Here is a 20,504-nt window from a genome sequence, read left to right as displayed (position 1 = left end):
CATGTTTCCCTTCTAAAGATTCAAGAGGAACCAGCAACTAGTTGAAAAACAGATTAAGTAAACACCCTAGTAATAGTGCTAAAAAAAAACCCTGTACATTTATTCAGTTTGAGCCATTTTTATTAGAAGGAATCTTGATTCAACATGGCTTTTCAAACTTCTTTATTTCAAATACACATGGACAGTTATAGCACAGAGACCATTATGAAAGGCACAGTCAACAGGACATTACTGGGTTTCAACAGAACATTAATAGCAAACTTGAAAATAAATAATCTGCCTTTAAAAATCCAACAGGTACCTCAAATATTACTGCAGCTATGAACTGTTCAACCCATGAAGACACTGTGAGCAAAGTATGTACAATACATTGGAGGAGGAGAAAAAGAAAACCTGGTAGAGCCTAGCAAAGAGGTTCCTTGGGCTGCTCCAAGAAACACCCCCCATGCAAAGACAGCCTTCTGGAGGAAGTGCTGCAGCTAAGCAGATTTTCCACTCCACTGGGGGAAACATGACGGTGAGTCTTAGTGGACTCTACACTGAGAGGAATCTGCTGCCAGCACTCCGGACAGTACTGTCCCAGCAGCCTTTTGTATGGCTCAGACCCTGCAGCTGCAGGTTTTACACCAAGCTGGAGCAAACACAGCATTTCCAATAAAGAATGAAATGCTAAGGACCCCCACGCTTTCATCCAGGGACCAAGTGCTAATTACTAGTCCAACTGTACTAGCAGCAGCCATAGGAAGTGGCCTCCTTAGCATCCCCAAGTGTTTAGCTGTCCCTACAACGAACCAGCTGTTCGTTGAGAGCAGCTGGAGCCCCACTGCATATTCCATCATGCTCACAGTGTGGCTCCCTACACACACGCTTCCCCCCCTCAAACTCAGGTTACTGTCTGACACTGGACACACAGGGTCACATGCTGCCTGCAATGAGTTCCTGCCTGCTTACTTGTTTTCACAGGAGCTTTTTTAGGTAGTGAAAAAACTCAGAAAGGGAGCATTTCAGAAACAAGGCTTCATTTAGCTAGTGATGGTACAGGGGCACGGGAAACAAAATCCTTGGTTTGGCTTCTTTGTAGGGGTTTTTTTTTTTTTTTTTTTTTTGGTCTTTGTAAAAGACTGGTCATCTTTTTAGCATTGTATGTTCACATGCATTAATTGAGCATATTTAGCATAGCATATATCTGTTAAGATTAATCATTTAAATCCTCACAACTATCAAAGTTTAAATTTTACAGGCTATAAGTGGTGTTACATAGCTTGGGAATGCCCTTTTCTAGAAAAGGACTGAGCTGGGACTTAAGATCCCTTACCATATGAAGATGACGACAACACAAGGCTGTGAGACCTGACAGTTTAACCTTCAACTCCTTCAGTTCTGCTCGTTTTCCTTCAAGGCTACGGCAGTATGGTAAAAAAATAATAAGCACAAATGAGTGAACCAAATAATAATAAACTTCGCTAGCAATGAATGGCTTGGAATCGGAAGTATTTTGGAAAGCATCTAAATACAAAGCCGTGGTTGGTACATCCAGGGTCTACGCTGTGCTAGCTAGCTATGAACTAAGTGATTTGTTAAAAATTACTTATCAGAGCCTAAGCTCTAGCAGGTATGTTCAGCCCATGGCCCAGGACAGCAATGAATGGCACAATACAAAATTGTAAACCTAAAACTTTGTAACATTTTCCTTTTCTGTTTGTGTAACTGGACGGTGGTGTTCTCGAGTGTGAACTCTGTAGATGACAGTGCCATGCTGTGGTGTCAGAAGGCTGGACATGCCTGGGAGTGAACATAAAGGCAGGGATTTTCTTCTTTTCAATCTGATCTAAAATACCAAGGTTCATCACTCTTTCAAGTACTTCTGACAGGCCCTTGAGTCCATGTACTTTAACCTCATCTAGGAGAAAAAGATGCTCCCACACCCACAGTCTCACCCTGGCAGCTGTTTCTCAAAACACAAATATAAATCTAACCTGTAGTGGAGATGGGGGTCTCTGGCACAGAACATTCCAGCTGAGACCCAGGAATGAGACTTGCTAGGAATGAGATTATTCTGTATGTCTATCAAAGAATATCAACAAGTAGGGCATGGTGATGCACATCAGCACTTGAGAGGCAGAACTGGGAGCATAAAAGTTCAAGGCCAGCCTGGGGTGCAAGGTGAGACCCTGTCTTTAAAAAAAAAGTAACCTACTGCAGGCAATCAAATATGAAGACTTCTCAGAACTGTCTTAAATTCCTTTTCTGTTGCTTGTTACAAAACACCACACATCTAGCCACGTAGAGCACCACCATTTATTATCTCACTGTTGTGCAAGGCTTTACCCGGGCTGTCTTACAAAGCTGCAGTAAAGGTGCTTGCCAGGCTGGCCTCTCACCTGAAGATGTCCATTTCCAAGCCTGGGGTAAGTGTGGGGGTGAAGTTGTCTGTGGAAAAAGAACTGCAGCTCCTACTTCCTCAGCTGGGAACAAGCTTCCAGTCATTAAGGCAGGCCACCTGCAGTCCTTCAGGGGGCCCCTTCCACGCAATGGTGTTTCGGAGTTCTGTTACTGCTTTCTCTCTCACTTCTACTAGCCTGAACCGGCTCACAAGATTGGCTCGGTCCCCCACAGATAACCTCCCTTTTGCTAAGTAACAAGACATGACCCTGGATCATGGTCGCAGCTCTTGCTACACTGAGAAGGGGGGGATATTCTCCAAGGTCATGGGAGGGGTCATTCTTAGAATCCTGCATACCACAAATACACACTATTAACTGGGATGACCTTCTGAACATACTCTTTCCACATAGCCACACTTTTTGAGGGATAGCACTGTTGAGAACTTTATTTTTCATGAGTATGAAAGACTAAAAAGAACTCTAGTCTACCACTTTCCTGACAGCTTTGTGAAATTTCAAAAACCACTGAGAACCTTTGTTCAAACACACCCTAATGGATGCATATATACACACACACACCTAGACTACAAGCTAAATTACCCATCTGCATTCGCTCTTTCTCATGCTTTTTAACCAAACATATCTCTTGAGGACACTGATACAATGCATGCTGGGAAAAATGGTAACACCATGCCAGGCAATCTTGGCCTTCTCACCAAAATACACACCTTTACCTGGACTATGATGAATCCACAGGTCAGCTTTCAATCACAGCAGCAGGATGCATTACTCCTTCTTTCTAGAATGTTCATATTTACACTCGACACCACAGTGGCTGGCAGAACCTCCCACCGTGATAACAATGTCCCATATTTCTCAGATACAATATGGTGGCTGCTGGCCACATGTGGCCACTGAGCTTGTGGGCACAGAACTCAACTTCAACAGCTGCCATGTGCTTAGTGCCTTCTGGAGAGGCCAGCACTACTCTAGAGTCTAATTTATCTGAAATACATACCAGAGGCCAACCACGGCCTATTTTATAGATAGAATTAGTACTGCATTTGGCACTTTTTCCACTCACTATTCAGGGAAAAGTGGGTTGGTGGCCTCTGAGGTATCATGTGTACACCTTGCAGTTGGAGGCACTCTGGCTTCCCCTCCTCTGAGCTTCGCTCTCACCAACCTCCAGGGCTCCCACTAAAACTTCCGGCTTGGGGAAAGCACATGTGCTGCGATTATCTAGTGCTGTCCTGGGCACAAAGGAGGGAGCGACGAACACTGAGGGTCAGATGAGCGAGCACCTGCTGTGGCGGAAGACAGGAGAGCTGGCCTCCAGAGCATGGGGTGTGTCCGAGAACACACAAAGGAAAACTAGACACTGAGTGTGTGTGCACGTGTGTGCCCATGCATGGCAAGGATGGCAGGCAAACATAGCTAAGAGAGAAATAACCCACTCAGATGCCAAGAGAGCCTGCCAAGGCCCAGACATGTTCTAGGCACTGGGAACAAGCTCATGGAGAAAAGCGAGAGATTCCCTGAATGAAGGAAAAGACTTGGCTACAAAGGTCCCTAGTAGCAAGAGGGATGAGTGGAGTTTGAGTGAGAAGATGTGCACAAAGAGTCATGTAGGGGACATTCAAATGGTGGCAGGGGTTGCATTAGGCTCCCGCTAGATTTTCAACCAGAGCCCTCAGGGAGCCCTGGTGCCCATCTGCATGGTCTCACCATCTGTGACGCTGCTGCTTTAGCGGTCATTTAGTGTGTGAAGATAATGCTCAAATTTTATAATGAAAAGGTATTCCTCTTTTCAAAGGAATTTGCTTGTGTCTTAGGAAACGGGCTTAAGAAATCAGAGAAGAAAATTAAAAGTTGAAGGAAATGAGAGGGAAATTTACAAAACCCCAAGAAAAACTTCAGCTGGGCTTTGACACAGAGCACAGTAGTATTTAAAATCTGTATTTTCCCAGTCAGAACACGGCATGCAAAATAGCTGTTTAGTGCTATGTGTCCCATCCACTAGGCAACTAAGAAAGCTCCAGGCTGGAGGCCACCAGCTAGGACCTCCCACAGCTCCAGGCCTCTACCACATCTGCTGGACATCTGCAGCCCCTGGATCACCAGAGTAGACTGGCTCAGCCTTCCTAACTGTAAAGCACTTTCACAAGCTGGTCCTGTGTGGGACCACAGGGCAAGGAGGCATAAGCACTCTGTGGACACAGCATTTACTTCCAGGTTCATGATACAGTAGAGCAAATCATTCCATGGAAACATACAAACGCTACAATTACCTTTCACCAGAGCCCCACAGTACAGTTTTGGTTTTAAAATTATACCCATTATGATTCACACAACAGCATTACCTAGAAAACAATGTCTGAACTCCAAAACCTAACACGGGGGGTATAAAAGGACAAAAGAGACAAGGCGTCTAACTACTGATTAAAGACAGGTTAAAAAGGAAAGGAGTCTCATCACCCACACCAGAGGAAACCTGAAGGATTCTGTGTGTGGAGACTCAGACAGGGACCTCCCACCTGGACACTGGTTTTCTGTGGCTACATACCATACACAGTACAGTAAAAGAACCCTCAAGAGGACACTGGTCTTTGAAAATCTTGGCTTTAAGGAATGACAAATGCCTCTGAAAATAGTTTGTTCAGAATTGCTGTGATTATAAAAGTACTTCAAGTTAAGAAACCCATCTAGAACCAATCTGGAATGGCAGTGCACTGGAAAAAAATGGCATTGATCTGTAATGTCTGCATCTCCAAAAAAAAAAAAAATATATAGAAAGAACTTAAAAAAGCCAGGGAACCGCTTCTTCAAAAAAAGGTATTGATTCAAAAATTTACTGCACAAAAATATGTACTTCTTACTGTGTTTCTAATAAATTAACTCCATAACATCTTTATGTGTATTTATATATTTATATTTATATTCATATATATATATAATCCCTGATCATCTATAAAAGAGGGTCTATAATAGTAAAATAAATGAACTTCAAAAGTACCCCCTTCACAAAATGTATTTAACATTAGTTTTCTCAAATTTTAAGGAATGTAACAATATGTACAACTCTTATGTATTAGTATAATACCAAAATAGTCCCAGTCATATTAACAGGCTGTCAGAATTGTAAAACGTCTGTGTCAAGTTCAAATTGGAGGACAGCTTAGTTTCCAATGAATGCAGTTATCCATGGGAAGAGTCCCTGTCTGAGTGGAAATGACAATCATCTTATCTACAGTAGCTTCCCGAGAGGTAGTGTTCAAGTCCCAACAGAAAAGGCCATGCCAACTGTCTTTAATCGACAGTCACAGGAAAGGATGTGTTGGTTTCTTAGAAGATCAATTGGTGACTTTTTTGATATGAATCTGAAATACAAAATAATGAAAGATTTGATAAAGCAGCTAATTCACAATTCCCAGAAGGCTTCATTTGCAAAATCAAAACGCAATTAAAAAAAAAAAAGGCAGAGCTGCGTGGCTGCACAGACTGTATATCTGCTTACCTCATTAAGAATGGCCCAAACAGCAGAATTCTGAATAACCGAAAGTCGAAAGGCTGAAATTGGGTTTAGACTAGGGTCCACGATTCCCTCTGCAACACCATACTCAAATTTTCCTTCACAAACAGAAAGTAATTGTTAAAGACTTGTTGGAGAGTCTGACATGATCATAAAGCACCACCGAAGGCAAAACGTTTCTAGTAGATATCTTTATGAACTGATGTGCTCTTAAAGAGCTTCAAGGCAACCTGTGTAAAGCGGGGGTACACTTCTGCCCACTATGAACGAAGAGGCATGGTGAAGACATATGCGTTTTTACATCAACAGTATATAACCTACAGGATGTCAGCAAGTTGGCACTCTACTCAAACCTGATCCAATCCATTTTGTAACAGCAATCAGCTGACTGCCCCAAAGGTTAAGTTGGTCATAAGGAGCTTCACCATTTCAGATATTCAGGGGCTTTGGGCCTTGGGCAGGGTCTGTCCATGTGTATCGTTCCAAGGCTCCACTGGGAAGAAACTTAAGATGTGTTGCCTGCTCTATACAATTCCCATATACAACTCCAATTAAGATGAAAGACTAATTCATCTAACAGGTTGTTACTATCCAGAATATATACAGAAAACAAAAACAATAATCACCAAAAACCAAATAATCCAATTAATGGCAAGTAAGTTAAACAGAGTTATTGTTCAATAATTGACCAATAAATACACAGAAAAAATGTTCAACTCAATATTCCTCAGCCACCAGGAAGACGTAAATCAAAACTATAGTAAAGGGCCCAAGAGATGACTCTAACAGAGTACCTAGGTTCAAGTCCCAGCACTCACATGGTAACTCACAAACATCCATAATTCTAGTCCCAGGGGACCCAATGCCCTCTTCTGACTTCTATGGGCACCACATACAACACGCATGGTGTATATACATATATGAAAGCAACACTCATATACATACAAAAGATACATACAAAAGGAAACAAATCTTTAAAAGAGCCACCAGGCACATGCTTTTAATCCCAGCATGCAGAGGCAGGCGGGTCTCTGAATTTGAGGCCAGCCTGGTCTACAGAGCAAGTTCCAGGACAGCCAAGGCTACCCTGTCTCAAAAATCAAATACAAAAAACAACAAAAACAAAATTCTTTAAAAGAAAAAATTTGAACAACACTGAAAGTCTCTCTCACCCCAGTCAAAATGGCCATCATTAAGAAAACAATTCTAGACAGGATGCTGGGGAGAAGGGAGCCCTAAATATTGGTGGGGAATCTAGGTAGGTGCAACTAGAGAAGCAGAATTCTCCAGAGAAGAGCAGAATTACTACATAAGCCTCCTGGGCACATACCCAAAGGAATCTAAATATGCAACAGAGATGCCCAAAGACAGACACTGCATTCTTCTTTCATATACAGGATCTAGATTTAAAATGTGACACAAATCGAGGAAGGGCTCTATTCGGGAAGAGCAACTGGACCAGTGGAAGGCAGAAAAGACAGTCAATAAAATCAAAGGACATGTCAAACATATCATAACAATGTCCGTTATTTGGGCCAGTGACACCTCACTCAGAGGATGAAGGCACTTGTCACTAAGCCTAATTAAACTTAGTTCAAGCCCCCAAACTCACATGATGGAGAGAACTGACTTTTGCAAGATTTCCTCTGAGCTCCACCTACACTCCCTCACTCTGGTGCGTGTGTGCGAGCACACAAATAAACATAAATATGTGTAATTTGCTGCAAGCTGCAGGAAAACATAATGGAATTCAGCTACTATCAAAAAAGCTACTACTTAGACAAGTCAAGGACTTCTTCAAAGGCCAAGCCATGGCTTAAGAAATCTTGGTGGTATTTTAGCTTTTGTGTATATATTAGCTGTTCCTACAGTGACTTTCTTGTAATGCTATGCATGCTTCCAAGAACTCCTAACAGTGTATTTATCTGACTTTCTTGTAATGCTATGCATGCTTCCAAGAACTCCTAACAGTGTATTTATTTAAAATACCTATCAAGCATCCAAGGCCAAACGAAACAACACCTGTCTCCTAGGTCAGGAGGCTAGCTTTATTTCTTGTGAAATTTACAGTGAGACCCTCCTTCCTTACAGCCTTATTAACAGACTCCTAATTTCTTACCTAACCACTTCTAGGAATGTAGATTGAGCACATAAATTCCCTTCTTGACTAACTGATCATTAGCACTCATTTGGGTTGTAAAAGAAAGCCTGTCGGCCACTGCCTGAGGAAAATTCTTACCAGCCTTTATGACCCCGTAAGAATTCAAGCCTGGTGACCTTGCTCTGCCAGAGGATCGCTATGGCTTGGTTTATAACTGAATACCTCAGAGACTAAGGAGAACTGAGGTATAAGGAGAACGAAGAGAGGATATTGAGGATTTTGGCTGGAAAGGATTTTTGACTAGAGAACTGGAAGTCAGGATGGAAGATGAGGAAGAGACAGACGGGAAAGTACTAGATGGGTAAGAACGAGATGAGAAGGACCTAGATGAGGCAGAACTAAGATGAGAGAATTAAGATAGAACTTAGAGGGGACAACAGATAAAGGTAGAGACAAATCAGGCGAGAAAGGAACTAGGCTTGAGTACAGAACTGCAGCTGTGTAGACAGGATTTTATCCCAGAGGAAAAAAGCAAATAGACTATAGAGCTTGGTGTGCTAGGATTCTATTTCCCAAAAATAGTTCTCGCTGTTCGTAGTTTCTCTTCTGAGCCCCTGGGAAGTATATTATTAAGGCTGGCCCTTTAATAATATTCAAGAGTAATTAAAAACAAGAGACTCATCATCTTCTATAATGATAGATACTAATTTAAAGACAGAAGACAAGCAGAAAAGGCCCTCTACAGAAAGAAGCAAGACCTTCCACAAACGGCAATGTGTCCCATATCCATCTTTTCTTGCTGTAAGAATAATGTCCTTCTTAAAATAAAATAAAAATGGTTTAAGAAAAATGACGAGAGAGAGAAAGAGAGAGAGAAAGAAAGAAAGAAAGAAAGAAAGAAAGAAAGAAAGAAAGAGAAAAGGAAAGAAAAAAGAAGAGAAAAAAGAAAAGAAAAGGAAGAAAAGAAAAAAAAAAAACCTTTCTGGGGCAAAGTTCTCCAAGCCAGAGGTCAGCAAACTTCTCAATGAAGGGCATTCTTTGTGGGCTACAGGACAGGTGAGGATGCTAAACAGAAGAGATCTCTGCCTCATCTGTATGGATGCAATCCCACACACCTACGTGTTCTGGAGTACAGGCATGCTGAGGAGATGAATGCAGTTCCTTACTCCTGGACAACACTCCACTTAAACGAGAGGTTCAGAGTTGGTTTTTCCCGTCATTGGAACTCACTGCAAATGTCTGTCATTGCTGACCTACTGGTGACAGATGTTTTCTGGGCTGTGTCCTTGAGACATCCATTCACACAGCCCAGGTAACACCAAGCACCAGTATGAATCGACAAACGTGTAGTATTTTAAAAGTTACACTTGTGTTTGTGTTTGCATGGGGGTGTGTGTACCACAGTATGTGCATGAGGACAACTTTTAGGAGCTGGTTCTCTCCTTCCACCATGTGGGTCCAGAGGATTGAACGTAACTCATCAGGCTTGGGGGCAAGCGCCCTTACCGACTGGGCTATGCTGCAGGGCCACACACACATGATTTCAGTGGCGCATACGCACCAGTGGGAAGTTATTTACATATTTATTTTGCTTTGATATTCACTTTCTGCCACATTTTTACACTGGAGATGAATCACTTCCAGTTAGAGAAAGAAGCCTCTCACACAGTTCGATTGATTTTGAAATACAGCAATTCTTTATTCACAGTGAAGCATTTCCAAACCTCTGTTGCCATGGTACTTCTGCCCTGGGAGGTATATCCCCTCTCCCTCTCTGAACGTGTCCTTTAAAGAAGCTGATTATACTATCTGCTGCTTATTTTCCTAAAGAAACGAGGTTAGATATTGTATTAGCTTAAGAGAGTTCTGAGTTTCACAAAAGGCTTTGGCTGTGACTCCTTTACCCAGTCAGTCATCAACAAGAACTGTATGCCTATAACGCCTACTATCACAGTCCAGCATCGACTATGAAACCTCCTTGAAATAATTCTTTTCTTTTCTCCTTTTCCTCTTCTTTTTTCCTTCCTTCCTTCTTCTCTTTCTTTCCACAGAGTTCAAGCCACTAAGTATTAGATGAAGTAGGTAGGTATTAGATGGCAGGCAGAGAAAACCGGACGAGGAAAACGCCAGAGTGGCTGCTAACATAACATACAGCCAAATCTCCAGCGGGCAAGCTGAGCATGCCAGAGGCATTCCTGCCCATCACGTTAATCTTTTGAGCAAACGCTCCATCACCGTAACTGAGCATGCTCAAGACTGTACTCCTAAACTGCGCGTGCTCAGGAATGGCCTAATCTGTGTGAGAATGTGTGCCAGCTCACTAAATAAAATTCCACAGTTCCGCCGGGCGGTGGTGGCGCACGCCTTTAATCCCAGCACACGGGAGGCAGAGCCAGGCGGATCTCTGTGAGTTCGAGGCCAGCCTGGGCTACCAAGTGAGTTCCAGGAGAGGCACAAAGCTACACAGAGAAACCCTGTCTCGAAAAACCAAAAAAAAAAAAAAAAAAAAAAAAAAATTCCACAGTTCCTTTGTTAAGAGAGAGCACTGCTCTGGAAACCCCGTGACTACCTTGCCTCCTGGCAAATCATAACTCTGTCTCCATTCTCTCCTGCCTTGACTTTGCACTCACCAAGATGTGAACCCGCCGTATTTGGTCACAATTAAAATCCCAGACTACAGACACAGAACGGGACTTCAGAGGTTCCCAGCCATGGCCCTACTCCTTCCACACACTGGCCCGTGGTCCTTTCCCAGGTGACATCTAGCTGAACCCTGATTCCATTTACTAACCCTAACACCCTCCAAGGCTTCCTCGGGTGCCAATGTCAGCCAGCATCACAACACAGAGGGCACACTCCAGAGGGAGGGTCAGAAATCCAGGTAGACTGGCATGTGGAAGTTAGACGAGGGCATGAAAGCAGTGAAGACCATCCAGAGATAGACAGAAAGACACAGCAAAGGCAGACTCGCTGTCGCTGAGATACAGCCATGACACAGATGACAGAGAAAGCCAACACACCAGGGAATCCACTCGGGATCCAAAACTCCGTCAGGTCAAAGACTTTAAGAGTCAGCGCAGGAAATAGGGGTGGATTACGAAGTAGACATTACCTATTCTGAAATAGCCATCTTCTAATCGCTTGTCTTTGGTTTCTTTGCTGATTTCCAAACTGTCGCTCTAAAATAAAATAAAAGCAACAATCGTATAGGTAATTATGCCCGTTGAAAACACAACTGACTCTGTATATAAAAGTTGCTTTTGTGGCACAGCTATGAAGAAAAAATGGCATTTCAGTTGAGAATTCTGAAAATGTTTTAGTAAAACTTTAACTACCCTCTCAGTCTGCACAGAATACCAAGGGTCAGGAAATGAAGACTGCATGTTAACTTGAACAAAATGTAGGCATTTCTTACAGACCAGTGCATTAACTTGTGCATTCCCCATCAGGCACTCAGATGTCCACCTGGTACTGTGGGACTCAAAATATACAAAGTAAACACTGTGGTATAATGTGGACCCTTTTCCTAATATAAACAACTGTATTATTTTTCCAGTAGAAAGCAAAATGAAGACTATGGATAAAACAAATGGGTACATTAATACTAGGTATTCAACATTTTAAAAACTTAATATTACCACCCACCATTAAAGTCCTACATTTCATGAGAATTTTTGTTTGCCTCATAAATAAGAACAACCTTTAAGTATCCATTGTGACAACTGGCTTTAATTGTCAACTTGACACAACTAGAGATCAGTGGGAAGAAAGCCTCAGTGAGGGGCTGTCTACACTGGGTTGGCCTGTGAGCATATCTGTGGGAATTATCTTAATTGATTTGGGAAGACCCAGCCCACTGGGAGCAGAACCATTCCCTAGGCAGGGGCCCCTGAACCATGATAAGAGAGGAGAAACTGAGCTGGGCACAAACAAACATACATGACAGCATGCATGCATTTCTCTCTGCTCTTGACTGTGGATTTGATGTAACTTGATATTTAAAATTCCTGCCTGACTTCCCCCCAATGGTGACCTATAATCTGGAATTGTAAGCTAAACTTAGTCTCTCTCCCTGCCTAAATTGCTTTCTGTCAGGGCCTTTTATCACATAACAGAAACAAAACTAGAGCATCAGGAGGAGCAGCAGCCATACCTTTAGAGGCAGGACCTCCACTGCTGTGTTTAACAGGATGTCTCCTGGGTGTTCTTGATTGCCACTATGGAACAAATAACTGGAAATACACACCACAGAAAGAAAACAGGAGTTAGAGTGTACAAGATTCAAGAACACATCCTCACCCCAGAGTGCGCTCTTAGAAGGTTTCTGGCACAGGATAACCACACCAGAACCCAGCTGACTCAGAATGCTCTGGGAAACTTAAGACCGAAGGACGCAGCCCCAGGCTGTGTGTGATCTCGGCCAGAAGCCCCCACACTTGCTGTTTAACAGTCACTAAACACAAAAGTGTCCATAGTCTGACCTGTTGGCAACATTTCCCACACAAACCCGCAATCACGACAATCACAAGTATAGCACCTTTCTTAGAGTGTGGCATCTTGTGTCACAGAGTTTTCAGGAGGACAATCATGGGTCATGGCTCACTGAGAGCCTCGCTTTAGGGTTATGAGTTTGGTGTGGCGGTAGAACACTTGCCTGGCATGTACAAAGTGCTGGGTTCAGTCCCCAGCTAGGATATATAAAGTATGTCTCACAAGAACTGCTCGTGGTGCCACATGCCTTTAATTCCAGCACTCCAGAACAGAGGCAGGCAGACCTCTATGAGCTGGAGGCCAGCATGGTTGACATTGTGAATTCCAGGCTAGCCAGGACCACACAGTAAGTTCCTGCCTCAACAAAACAACAAACAAAACAAAAATCGAAATAACTCTGTTGGTTTAGTTGTATCAGAGGTCTAAAAGCCTAGGCTTAGGAATCAGAAAAGACCTTGGTTCCCATTCTGGCTCCCTGGATTCCTTGAGTCCACCCACCTTTATCAAGACCAATTAACTTGCAACATGAGTTTCTGCTATTGCATATAGCTATGCCCATGCACCACTCACGACTATAAATTTATGAGAATTGACAAAGGCATCCAGCACATGAAAAACCCTCAGCCAGGGAATGGTTACAAGTGACAACTTGCTTCGAGTGTGGTATTTGTGGGCAAACATCTCCTGTGACAGGAATTTTATTTTTAAACTATGCAGAAGAGGTTTTCCTAGAATTTTCAGATGAGAAATACTGCTTTCATTTTTATATTTTGAAAGGGAGTGTGTGTGTTCATGTGCGCAGGACTGCAGAACTCACAAAGGCCAAAAGTCATTTGCTGTGGGATAATGCTCTTGTACATTGTAAAGATTTGTCACTTGAATTGGTTTAATAAAATGCTGATTGGCCAGTAGCCAGGAAGGAAGTATAAGTGGAGCAACCAGACCAGGAGAATTCTGGGAAGAGAAAGGGCAGAGTCAGGAATCGTCAGCCAGACACAAAGGAAGCAAGATGAGAATGCGGCACTGAGAAAAAGTACCAAGCCACGTGGCTATACATAGATAAGAATTATGGGTTAATTCAAGGGTAAGAGCTAGTTAGTAATAAGCCTGAGCTACTGGCCAAGCATTTATAAGTAATATTAAGCCTCTGAGTCAATTATTTAAGAAGCGGCTGCTGGATATTTGGCAACAGGCAGGCAGGAGAGAAATTTCTGACTACAATCATTGGATTCCTTGGAGCTAGAATTAAGGGCATTGTGGGCCATGTGATATGGGCACTAAGAATTGGGTCCTCTGCAAGAGCTGTACACATTCTTACCCACTGGGCCACCTCTCCAATGCCTGCTGTTATTTTGGGGACAAGATCTTGCTGTTGCCCATTCTGACTTTGTACAGCTGATCTCCCAACAATCCTCCCAAGTAGTTGGGACTTGAGGTAAATGTACTGGTTCATAGAGAAATAAGCTAAAATGTATCCCTGCCAAAGAATGCTAGTTCACATAACCACTGTCCATTCTTTATCTCAGCTAAGTATGTCAAAGTGAAGGAAGCCATGGTGAAGAAGAGGGCTGGCTTCCAAGATGGCTTAGTTGGTAAAAATCCTTGTTACGCAAGCACAAGGACCTGAGTTTGATCCCCAGAACCCATGTAAAAAAGCCAGCCTACTCAAACCAGTGAGTCCTAGGAAAAAATAAGAGACCCTGCCTCAAACAGATTGAGCGAGAAGATACCTGAGGTTGATCTCTGGCCTCCACATATGTGCACCCACCTCAACACACAAACAAAAATAACAATAAGTCACACCCAAATTCCAACCCCACTCATAGAGTCTGTGTCAGTATGGTAGCAGGATGCAAGAATACCATACAGAAGTCAGCGGACATTCCTACATACACTACTGGACATGAACTCCATCATAGTAAGTGTGCCACTGACAGTCTAGTCAAAGGAGGGGGAACTGAAGAGGCCATGAATATTAAATTTAAAAAAAAAAAGAAGGAAATTGCTGTGGATGTCGCTCTGGGTAAATAAAATGCTGACTGGCCAGTAGCCAGGCAGGAAGTATAGGCGGGACAAGCAGAGAGGAAAATTCTGAGAAGTGGAAGGCTGTGGCGGAGAGACGCTGCCAGCCACCACCATGAGAAAATGTTAAGATACCGGTAAGCCACGAGCCACGTGGCAACTTACAGATTAATAGAAATGGGTTGATTTAAGATATAAGAACAGTTAGCAAGAAGCCTGCTGGGGCCATACAGTTTATAAGTAATATAAGTCTCTGTGTGTTTACTCGGTTGGGTCTGAGCAGCTGTGGGACTGGCGGGTGAGAGAGATTTGTCTTGACCATGGGCCAGGCAGGACCAGGAAAACTCTAGCTACAGAAAATAGTTCTAAATTTTATAAAATGGGTGTGAATCCCACAAAACCTAAAAGGGCTGTAAAGTCCCATTGGCATGCTAAAAAATGACCTGCACCAGCAAAACTATTGGCTAGGAACATCTGCCATTTCAACCAATTGCTGGGGTAATAACCTGCTCTCCCTGTGTTTGGAAATAGTCTAAGATAAAGACTCGAAAATTATTTTAGACTTCGAGAAGACATCTAAATTAGAGTAACAAAATTACAGATTAAATCTAAGTCCAGAAATAACAATCTACAAACATAAGGCCAGCAAGACAGCTCAGCTAAGACACTTTATCTATTAACCCTGAGGACCTGAGTTCAATCCCTAGGACCCACAAAGTGGAAGGAGAGAACCAATTCCCACATGTTGCCCTCTGGCCTCCAAACACAAATAAATGTGTTTAAAAATGATTTATTCAACACATTAAAAAATTGATGGTATGCCTGAAAACATGAGCATTTTTCATACTCAGCCATATGAATTAATTTATAACCAAAACTTTTGCGACTCACTACCTCCTCAACCTACTGTGCGCAAAGCACACAAAATAAAGCACGTTCCAAGCAGAAGGGCTGATGTAATTCCCTTGCCACTGACCTTTCTACATTGACCGGCTTGTCGAATTTAAACAAGATGTAGTCGCCAGCCGTGGGGGTGATGGCCCAGAAGAAGTCCTCACCCATGTAGGTCTTCTCCAGTGTGTGTCCTTGGTATACCTTCAGGGAAGTGGAGACCTCTGCGGGCGGGTTCACATGGATCTTGAGAAGCAATGGTTTCATGTAATCTTTATCCTAAGAGGACATGTGTGTGTCGTTAGGTAACACGTAGCTCATCTACACACTAAACATCAGCCCATACAGCTGGGGAACGCCATGTCTAATCACTAACCGTAAGTTTCTGAATTTTCCCGGACAGTGATGAATGTAGACCCACGTGCTGGAAGAGGGAGGGTCGGAAGCGGATTCGTAGATTTGCCTTCTGTCTGTCACAATGTTTCTAGACGTTTAAAAGAATCTGATTTTATTATTCCGTAATAAAGTGCAAGTCAGACACTGAAGAGTCCTGTGAGTTGGCATATGGCAACACTGCTATTTGATACTTCAGGTGTACTGGGGTCTGATACTATCCCAAAAGAAAAGAAAAAAACACAGAACAGAGAGAACACAGCACACCCGCCACAAGCCGGGTCTGATGACTGCCTATAGCCAATAGGAACAGGATAGCAAGCCTCAAGACCCCCCAATGTTTCTCAACCATGCATGAGGGAGCAACACTGAGAAACAGGATGGCTAAGGGATTGTCTACCATTAAAAAATGCATTATATCTGCATGCACATACATTGCCAGGATTGAAGACTGAACAGAGGACCTTCAGGAATGCTGTTTAAAGCACTCTACCCCTGCAGCACGTGTGTACACACACACACACACACACACACACACACACACACACACACACACACACACCTTTCTAACACTGGAACTTAGGATTGGCTTCAGAATGAAGGCAAGCTCCTGAAGAGTAAACAGTTCCCTGCCATGGCTTTATTTAACTTGTTACCAAGATCTCCTTCAAAGTTCCTTTCATAAAGGAAACACAGAAGGGAAACTTCAGGCCAGGCACCATGGTACATGCTTGTAATCCAGGTACTCAGGCAGCTGAGGCAGGAGGATCTTCAGTTCTAGGCCAGCCTGGGGCTACACAGTGAGAGCCTGTCTCAAAAGGCAAAGAAAAGGTGTCCCCTGGACCGCAGAGAAAATTAACTTACGGCATCTTTTTCAGGGTTGCAGACTTTCACCCAGAGAATGTGGTCCAAGAGCCAGTCAATAGGTTTCTCCTTATAAAACATAAAGATGAACTCCACAATCAGAGTAAGGTCCGGCGCCTGAAACATTTTTCCTGAAAAGAGATTCCCAGTCAACAGCTGTCACAAAGAACCAACTCTCAAGATGCCTGCAGAAGTGACTTCTATGCACTAAATATATTGAGCTTTTACTCCCATTATCAAAAACAGCATCCCTTTAGCTCAACATGGACTTGTCACCTGGGTATGAAGAGAAGTAGCCGATTCCTGCTGTTAACTACAATTTAACACACAGTGTTGCTTAAAGGGTTCAGAAATCAAGTCAGATTTTTTTTTCCCTATCTTAAAAAGACTGTTGCCATAAAGGAATTTGAGAGATTTACATTTACAAAAAGTATGTTGGGCTGGGAATACAGATCTGTGATAGAGCACTTGCCTGGCAGCATGTGTGAGGCCCTAAATTCAATGGGGGGAGGGGGGTGCAAGGAGGGAGGGAGGGACCTAAATCAATATATACAGAAAGAAGAGGTGGAAGACATAAAGAGGAGGAAGAGGCAATGGAGCAGGAGAGGCTGGTGAGGAAAAAAAAAAAAAAGACTAAGTTTTGTTGTCACTGAAACTTTGGTCATTTTTTTCCTGAGTCATAGAACAAGTTTTGAGTTCACTGACAAACAAGATCGGACACAGAGCCCTTACTGTTTAGGGCTTAGCTTGAACCCAAGGCCTCACTCATCCTAGGCCAGAGGCCAACCACTAAGCTTCACCCCAGCCCTGATCTCACTACGCTGCCCAGCCTGGCCTCAGAGATGAGATCCTCCTGTGTCAGCTTCTCAAATGCAGGGATCGGATCGCAAGCGTTCGGGATGTGCGCCAACCATCACACCTAGCTTGAGAGGTTATTTTTAAACCCTGTAAATTTCCTTCACTCAACTTCAAACATGTTCTTTTTCTTCGGCTATTTTAGGGATGCTATTCCCTCACAGGCTTTAAAGGAAGTACCCCAAATAGTTCCTGAAAGAAACAAGTGAACAAAAGCAATTCCTGAACAAGAGCCGCAGGCTGCAGCCTGCCCCGCCCCCCGAAAAGCCCATCAGTGCCGTGCTTTTGGGGTGAACTCCAGCCTTGTGAGCACAAAGGAAATGGAAGCGTCAGAGAGGAAATCAGATATGCTCCCAGCACCATGGCGGCCACTGGGCAGCTCTCTAGAGGACACGCTACACCTTAGAAGTCACAGAGTCGGGCTGGAGAGATGGCTCAGAGATTAAGAACACTGGCTGCTCTTCCAAAGGTCCTGAGTTCAATTCCCAGCAACCACATGGTGGCTCACAACCATCTGTAATGAGATCTGGCGCCCTCTTCTGGCCTGCAGGAGTATGTGCAGGCAGAACACTGTATACATAATAAATAAATAATCTTAAAAAAAAAAAAAAAAAGTCACAGAGTCTCCATCAGTTCATGTTTATCATTTTGCATAAGGAGATTTACCTACATTTAATTTTCTCAATATCAAACAATTTCTCTGGAAAAAGGGTAACTTTTTGGTAAAAAATAAAAAAGAAAGCAACTGGTTTAAGACTCAGAGACGCAGCTGTTTATAAAGTAGAGAAATCAAACCCTTTTCTTACCAATGAAGCCAAGCTGGGAAAACTCCAGAATCATCCATTCTTCAGAAGAGAGTTGAAGTGCAAAATTTTTTATGGTATTAAAATAGTTTTGTTTGACAATAATATCATCTTCAAGCTAGAAAAAAGTTGAACAATCATATTTAATAAGGAAAAAAAGAAGGAAGGGGATAAATGAGCATTATTGTGGGAAAAAAATCCAAACATACTCTCACAAAAATCAAGAAAACAATGGTTAAAATCAATTAAAATATAAAAATGAGTGTTGTGAAAACAAAAGATATACTCTGTGGGTCAACCACCAAGGTCAGAGGTCAAAGAGAAGCCAGCACCTTCCCTCACCTACCTTCACCTGGCTAGCTGAGATGACCAACATGAAAACTGGGTATGCACCCATCTGGCACGTTTGTATTCTGTCTGATACAGATTCCTATGTCTGTTTCTCTCTCTCTCTCTCTCTCTCTCTCTCTCTCTCTCTCTCTCTCTCTCTCTCTCTCCCCTCCCTCCCTCCCTCTCTCTCTCCCTCTCTCTCTCTCCCCCCTTCTCCCTCCCGCCCCCTCCCTCCCCCTCTCTGGGAACAGAACCCAGGGCCCAGCTCAAGCTAGGTAAGGGCTCTACTACTGAGCCGCACCCCTAGAAAGCCGCTTTATATTTTTAAAAAGACTTATTTACTACTTTTATGTGTATGCATGTGTCTCTGGCTGAGTTTAAGGGCATCATCACATGTGTGCCTGTGGAAGTGAGAAGGGGCAATGGATCCCCTGGAACTGGAGTAACAGGTAGTTATGAGCCACCATGTGGGGTGTGGTACAGGAAGGAGGACAAGGTGGGACCAGAAGCACCTGGCAGTGTCCCCGAAGTGATCTTCACACTCCAAGTCACTTGCAATCCCCACCCCACCCCTTTGATTACAAAGTATCAGAGACACTGTATTCAAAGCAAAGTGATAGTACAGATCAGAAAGACATTGTCAAGAACAATCATTTCTGCCTTGTGTCACTCAGTTTGGACAGGAACAGGGCAGGCAACTAACAGGCCAAGAACAAAGGCCAGGGGCTGCAGGACCACATATAAGCACTAAGTGACGTCCCAGCTGGACACACAAAGACTCACAGTATTCCCACCACAACTCAAGAGTGGGAGCTGTGAACACCAGAGTAGAAACCAGCAACTCTCACTTAGGTTCACCCACAAGTCCAGAAAGAGAGGAGCCAGGAAGCAGTGACTGTGACAGACAGCATGTACAAGACCTGTATAAGCGCCTCCCAGACACAAAACAAACAAACAAACAAACTGCAGAAAGGAGGAAGGTGGGCGTGAACCGCATCCCCATCAACACTAGCTAAGGAGAGGGGGACCGGCAGTCCCTAGCTGCTGAGAGAGGCAGGGGCATTTCCTTTAATGATGTGACCCTGGTAGGTGGACCACACACCAAGGCAGGCCCCACTCCCAAGACTAGCTGGGCAGCACAAACTAGACTGGACAAGTTTACAAAGGAGGCGACTCAGAGGCGGGAGGGCCGGTGGGTGGGCGAAGAAGGTGGTTATGAGTGAAGGGAGGGGGCAGTGAGTATGTTCAAAATAGACTGCATGAAACTCAAAGACAATAAAAATACTGTTTGTAAAAGGGGCTCTGGGGGCTATAGAGATGGATCACTGGTTTAACACACTTGCCACTCTGCCCGAGGAACCAAGTTCAGTTCCCAGAACCCACATGGCGGCTCACAGCCATCCATGACTCCAGTTCCAGGAGGTCTCAACGCCCTCTTCTGACCTCAGCTGGAATCAGCACTTGTGCAGTGCACAAACACACATGAATGCAAAACACTCACGTGCATAAAGAAGAAAATAACTGTTTTAATTTAAAGGGCTCCAGATGCTCTGGCTAACATTATCAGAAGCAGGCCTTAGGTACCACACCAGACCACAAGGGCGGGGGGTGGGCTTCTGGGGATGGCTGATTTCCCAGATACCCAAATCCCAACAGCGACAACAAAAACAACATTTGCAGTGAGGCTAGGTGGTGACTTAAAAACAGTGGACAACTAATGAAATGTGTAAGAGTTGAATGGGAACAGCAACAGAGAGACGGAAATCATGGAGAACCAGAACAGGAAGTGAAGAATGCAAAACCCGAAAGGGAAGCTTCACAGCAGACCTGGCCAGGCA

At 43.6% G+C, this 20,504-nt stretch overlaps 1 protein-coding gene across 2 annotated transcripts in view; it reads right to left on the bottom strand.

Moving 5' to 3' along the window:
• Positions 1-145: 145 nt before the first annotated feature.
• The window catches only part of Mgat4a (alpha-1,3-mannosyl-glycoprotein 4-beta-N-acetylglucosaminyltransferase A), a 100,405-nt gene continuing 80,046 nt past the window's right edge, over positions 146-20,504 (bottom strand). Inside the window, exons 9-16 of one of the 2 annotated variants that reach the window (XM_052745140.1) lie at positions 18,340-18,454; positions 16,679-16,809; positions 15,798-15,905; positions 15,507-15,700; positions 12,171-12,249; positions 11,130-11,196; positions 5,902-6,014; positions 146-5,764 (exon numbers count right to left, since the gene is read on the bottom strand). In XM_052745140.1, coding sequence (XP_052601100.1) covers positions 5,738-5,764; positions 5,902-6,014; positions 11,130-11,196; positions 12,171-12,249; positions 15,507-15,700; positions 15,798-15,905; positions 16,679-16,809; positions 18,340-18,454 — 834 coding nt within the window. In that variant the 3' untranslated portion in view covers positions 146-5,737. Of the gene's footprint in view, positions 5,765-5,901; positions 6,015-9,691; positions 10,080-11,129; positions 11,197-12,170; positions 12,250-15,506; positions 15,701-15,797; positions 15,906-16,678; positions 16,810-18,339; positions 18,455-20,504 lie in introns of those variants that run through there. The other variant, XM_052745141.1, reaches the window with a different exon arrangement.

This window comes from Peromyscus californicus, unplaced genomic scaffold, assembly GCF_007827085.1.
Source record: "Peromyscus californicus insignis strain IS unplaced genomic scaffold, ASM782708v3 Scaffold_19__1_contigs__length_69161282, whole genome shotgun sequence".
In the NCBI taxonomy this organism is placed as follows: domain Eukaryota; kingdom Metazoa; phylum Chordata; class Mammalia; order Rodentia; family Cricetidae; genus Peromyscus; species Peromyscus californicus.
Note: the sequence above shows the minus strand (reverse complement) of the source record. Positions and strands in the feature narration are given on the sequence as shown.